Here is a 5,566-nt window from a genome sequence, read left to right as displayed (position 1 = left end):
CATTGACTGTTTAAAATTAACTGCTGCACGCACCGACCGACCTACTATAAACAAACCGATTAGATCATGCAGAGCCAGCATCTCCCGCCAAGCCATGCAACCGCCACAACAAATTATAGACGTCGTCGCCGACCACTCTCACTACACTCACGCCAATCAACCCATCTTCCCATCTCAAACACATCAAACCCTCACCAGTCGGTTCGCCACATCAGCCGCCCGACCCCATGTCAGCCCTTGATCATGGTGGTTCCAACCGCCACAACAAACCCTAGACGTCGTCGCCGACCACTCTCACTGCACTCATGCTAATCAATTTATCTTCCCATCTCAAACACATCATACCCTCATCAGTCGGTTCGCCACATCAGCCGCCCGCCCCATGTCAGCCCTTGATCATGGTGGTTCCACATAGGACATCACCTAGGTGGTCATCATGTAGGTGGCAATCTGGCATCCTTCTTGCAAAAAACTAAGAAAACTGGAGGGGGGGAATGTTGGTGGCCAAGGAAGAAGGATGAATGGCGTGACTCCTCCCTCGTCAGGCGTTCTACGGTTCTTACCCCCAAGAGGTTCAGACGCCTCCTCCCCCTTCTTCTAATCTCCTCCTCCCTCCCACCTCCTCTATATACACCATACATACGCCGTAGTCTCCCTTCTCCACTCCTCTGATCACCAGCCGCCGCCCGCCTCGGTTCCCGCCGATCCAACCCGGTACGTGCCTCGATCCGTCCGCCCAATCTCGGCTCCGGCCGCGCCCGATCGGATCAAGGATTTCGCCCCGCCCCATCTTCTGATCCTATAGGACTAGCGACGCACGAGTACATATTGGGTTCGTGATTCGTTGAAGCTTCCGGAATCTCACAGTATTTTTCTCCGATTTTTTCCAGGGTTCTCCTTGATTCGGCGCCCAGGAACAAGGTCAGTTTAATCCTTCCCGTCCGTGGAGAATTTTCCTTCGTGTTCTTGGCTGTTGAGAGATTTTCTGGTGCCGTTTCTGTTGGTGAATTACTTGATTTCTGTGCAGAAGGAGCGGCCTTTCGGATGTCTAGCGTCGCGACCCAGGAGGCGGCGTCGGGGTCGACCTTGCAGGAGAAGGCAGCCAGCAGGAACAAGCGCAAGTTCCGTGCCGAACCACCGTCCGGCGAGCTGGCCCCCTTCGGGCTGGAGTACCCGCTGACGACGGACTGCGTGGGGTTTGAGTTTATGTCGCCTGAGAAGGCTGCCATGGCGGCGGCCGCCGCTGCTGCTGAGGGTGCCAATCTAGACTTCATCCCGAGCACCTGTGATGCCTGCAAAGGCATCCACGCCACAGCGGAGGAGCTATTAGAGTGTCAGCGGTATGTGAATTGGAGTGACCCAAATGAGGCACAGCTTGAGGAGATCCTTCTGAAGAGTCTGGATACAACCTTTGACAATGCTGTCGGTGTGATCACCACAATGGGCTACTCAGAGGCTGCCGCAAGGGCTGCGGTCGTGAGGGCAGCCGCACAGTACAGCTGGAGGGAGAGCCTTGCTGGGTTCAGTGAGGCCGCGGTCGAGGTGCTCAAGTCCGAGGGGGACATGTTACCGAGGGATGGCTCCTCCCTTGAGGACATGAGGAAGATTGAGCAGGTTGTGCTTGCTAGCCTGGTTGCGGTGGTCAATGAGGCCCAGCCGTTCTACACCACAGGCGATGTGATGTTTTGCTTGCTCATGTCAGATATGAATGTAGCCCATGCCTGTGCCATGGACTACAGCGCTGCTCCTCTTCCGGCTGTGGGTGCTCAAGTGATTGCACAGCCAGTTGTGGGGAACTATGAACCCACCCCAACTTCCGATCTGTCGGTTTCTATTACCAACCCACAGACTGGTGTTACTTTCCGCGGCAAACTTACCCCAGTGCCACCTGGCACGTACAATGCTGTGAAAGCTGATTCATCCACAACACCAGTGAACCTGAATGTGCCAAGTGGCAAGCCATGTGTCTCTGGCAAGATGCATCCTGTGGTACCAAATGTTAAGCCAAAAGAACACCCGGCTGCTACGCCTGATCATTCAGAGGATCAACCATTTGTTGCTGCTGCGACACAATCTGTGAAGGATGACAAGCCATTCCCTAGCAAGAGGGGAGGCTCTAAGAGGGATTCCTTGCACCGGCAGAAGTTAATGAGCTTTGATAAGAATTCCCGAGCGTTGGGCTCTAAAGGATCTCTTAGGTCTGGCAAGTATACCTCTTGTGGGACTGTAGCATTAGAGAGGAAGTGCAGGCAGGTTTCAGATTCTGCTACATGTAGCTTGAAAGGTGCATCAAAAATTGCCAAAGGGTTTGCTGCAAGCATGAAAGGGTCAGAATATTCAGTTGACCTTTCTTTTACAGCCACTGGTACCATTGCCTCCATTCCATCATTTGATGCTAAGGCCCCCAATAACACTGACCCAGCATCAGCTGCTAGCACAGAATTGTCATTGTCGTTGCCATTGCCTTTGCCTTTACCTTCCTCAAGCGATGGTTCTGCTCCTTCTTTGAATCATGATTCTAGTGCTGAAGCTGTAGACCCTAGCAGCAAAATTAACTTTGCATATGATGAGGATCAGAAGGTCTGGATTCCACAAGATAAGAAGGATGAAATGGTCTTGATTCTTGTCCAGAGGCAGAAAGAGTTGCAAGCACATATGAGGGATTGGACAGACTGGGCTATGGAGAAGGTGATGCAGGTCACACGGCGGCTTGCCAAAGAGAAGGAGGAGCTTCAGTCACTTCGGAAAGAGAAGGAAGAGGCGAGCCGACTTCATGATGAAAGGCACTGTCTGGAAGAGAGCACTCGGAAGAAGCTTTTAGAGATGGAGTCTGCTATTTCTAGGGCAAACAATCAACTGGATAAAGCAGATGCTTCTGCTCGTAGGCGTGAGGCTGAGAATGCACAACTTAGGATGCAGATGGAAGCCGCAAAGCGGCACGCAGCTGAGTCTGCAGCAAATTTTGTGGAGCTTTCAAAGAAGGATGAGAACAGTCTTAAAAGGTCCCAGCATTGGGAATCTGAGAGAGCCATGTTGCAAGAGCAGCTTGCATCTGAAAAGAGCAAACTATCTCGGGTTCAGCAACAACTTCAGCATGCTAAAGAGAAGAAGGAACAACTCAAGGTATTTACAACCTTGCCTCTTCGTAATCTTCTACATCGAAGTAAATAATATCTATGAAACACATGCAAGCCTCATATTTTAACTTCACATCTATATGTACTTCATGTGGTTTAGTTGACATATACTCCACAGTTTGATTATTAAACAGGAAAAAGTTAAACATTGCACAAAACTGATGTTAGGTTGCACTGGAATTTCTAAATATTAGGAGGAGCCTCTCCCAAGTATATGCTTTAATACGTGTTGATTTTGTTGGGTATGTTTAATAGATGCGGTCATGGTTATGCTTTTCATGCTTTAGTATGTGTTGATTTTGCTGGGTACGTTTAATAGATGCGGTCATGGTTATGCATTTCATTACGTTTCGCTTCATGGTCTTTTATTTACTTACATTTGTTTTCTGTTTCTGTGCATACTAATGAGGGTGTTTAGAAGTTTACATAATAAATGGTAGCTAATTGGTTGTTATGCCGTGAATGCTGTAAGCATATTTAGTATTTCACATATAGCTGGCAGGAAAGAAGCTACTTGAACGTTATGGTATATCTCTATTCTTCATTAAACTCCTCCCAATAGTAAAATTTTGATTTGGGTAAATAGTATAATTACCTTTTATTGATTGTCGGTAAGTTCTATAGTTTAAACTCTAAACAGAGTAAAAAGTCGGTTCCATCACTAGCACCTCTGCAGCGTCTCTCCAACCTTTGTTTGGTTGACTCATATCATGTGATTTAAGTCCTTGCTTTGTTCAATATCTTTCAGAGGGTGGAATATAAAAATAGGTTACCACTTCAGTACAAAACAGGAAATGACTTGTGTCTTTCTAGATTAGTGGGTTAAAGCAACAATAGGACTAGAAAGGTGGCTTAGGTTAGACTGCTACTTAAACCAGCATCATAAGCGTTACTATCCTATTCTTTTATAAAGTTCATCATCTTATTTTCCAATATGAGTATATGACCAATTCATTCTATGTGCTTAAAAACAGAAATCGTGTGTGCTTGTAACATGTTTTTCATTAGCTTTCATGGTTTGCATACACATCTACTTTGTTTTAAGTTGATCTCTCATGTCATGTTTTGCCGAAGTTGTTGAAGGTTACTTTGTACAATGCAGTACAACCCGTGGATCCAGTGTATTCCATCTTGACCTGAACCATTGTTGAATGCTTGCAGGTAAGATGGAGACAGGAAGAGGCTAGGAAGACTGAGGCAATTGCCTGTGTGAGCTCAGAGAGGAAAGAGCGGGGTCAGATTGAGACATCTCTGAGGTCGGAAGAGAACTTCCTGCACCTCAAAGCTGAGAACGACATGCAGAGATACAAGAGCGAGATCCGTGCCCTGGAGCAGCAGATCTCGCAGCTGAAGGTATCCCTGGACGCTTCAGAGGCAGCTGCTCCCAAGTGGGGAACGGATGACAAGACCTGCGCCCTGCGTCTCTCCGAGGGGAGAAAGAATGGCGGCAACGCGCAGATCCTGGCCAAGATGGCGGGGGCGGCGGCCCTGGACCTCGACTTCGACGACATCCAGCGAGACCGCGAGTGCGTCATGTGCCTGAGCGAGGAGATGTCGGTGGTGTTCCTCCCCTGCGCCCACCAGGTGGTCTGCGCCAAGTGCAACGACCTCCACGTCAAGCAGGGGATGAAGGAGTGCCCGTCGTGCCGGACCCTCATCCAGCGCAGGGTCTGCGCCCGCACCGCGGGCTGCTGAGTGAGAAGAGAGAGATTTTGCATCCGCGTCGGGCTATACCCATTTTTCCTTTTCTTTTTGATGATTGCCCAGCTTGAATTTGATAGAGATTGGAAAAAAGAATAACGAGTGTCGGTCGGAAGAATAACGCTTGGTCGAGACATCGTACACCCCCCCAAAGATGTTGGATAATGGATGGTTGGTTTATATGGACATGTACCCCTCCCTGTGGATTGTGTGTTGCTAACCCTCTCTTTTGATGCAGGCAATGTCTGGTAGTTTTGGACCGGACTGGATGGTCCATTGTTAGCATGTTCATTTCTGGTTCCTGGGTGAAGTTGGCAGCGGTTGGTGATAAGGGAATGGGAGCCACGGATGTGGCCCCTGTCAGCTGTCCGACAACCAGTGCTGGATCTGGACATGGATCGTGAGCTTGCCGGAATACTGGCATCCATGGGTATTCTTGGCTGGAGTTGTTTCCTTTTTTGCGGTGCTTGCCTGGTGTTTTTTTAGCAAGCGCGGAACGCACGAAAGCCCCGACTCCTCCGATGGATCTCTGGCGCTGGAGCGGGACTGTCGCCCCAAGGATTAGCTCGGTGCACTCGGCTCTACACCGTATGCCTTCACCTGGAGATGGTCATCATCGGGAACCAAGGGGCCTAACTCGGTCAGATTTGCCTCACTTGTGGCGTGGCAAAATGCGGCAAGCTCATTATGCCAAACCAAACATGGGGCTAACTCGGTTTGTAGTGTCC

General features: G+C 49.3%; 1 protein-coding gene across 1 annotated transcript; it reads left to right on the top strand.

Annotated features, from left to right (window-relative positions):
- The first annotated feature begins 523 nt into the window (after nucleotides 1–523).
- Nucleotides 524–5,026, top strand: LOC125528218 (putative E3 ubiquitin-protein ligase RF298). The gene is made up of 4 exons (XM_048692718.2): nucleotides 524–714; nucleotides 891–921; nucleotides 1,028–3,123; nucleotides 4,299–5,026. The coding sequence occupies exons 3-4, from the start codon at nucleotides 1,045–1,047 to the stop codon at nucleotides 4,830–4,832; spliced, it is 2,613 nt and encodes an 870-aa protein (XP_048548675.2). The 5' UTR covers nucleotides 524–714; nucleotides 891–921; nucleotides 1,028–1,044; the 3' UTR covers nucleotides 4,833–5,026.
- The last annotated feature ends 540 nt before the right edge of the window (nucleotides 5,027–5,566 follow it).

Source organism: Triticum urartu, chromosome 1A (genome assembly GCF_056163025.1).
Source record: "Triticum urartu cultivar PI428250 chromosome 1A, HENAU_Tu73, whole genome shotgun sequence".
Lineage (NCBI taxonomy): Eukaryota > Viridiplantae > Streptophyta > Magnoliopsida > Poales > Poaceae > Triticum > Triticum urartu.
Note: the sequence above shows the minus strand (reverse complement) of the source record. Positions and strands in the feature narration are given on the sequence as shown.

What these genes read in the sequence shown, in the direction of transcription:
- LOC125528218 (XM_048692718.2), top strand. Translation starts at nt 1,045, where the DNA reads ATGTCTAGCGTCGCGACCCAGGAGGCGGCGTCGGGGTCGACCTTGCAG. An exon ending in AGAAGAAGGAACAACTCAAG is followed by an intron (nt 3,124 to 4,298) that starts GTATTTACAACC and finishes GAATGCTTGCAG; the next exon opens with GTAAGATGGAGACAGGAAGA.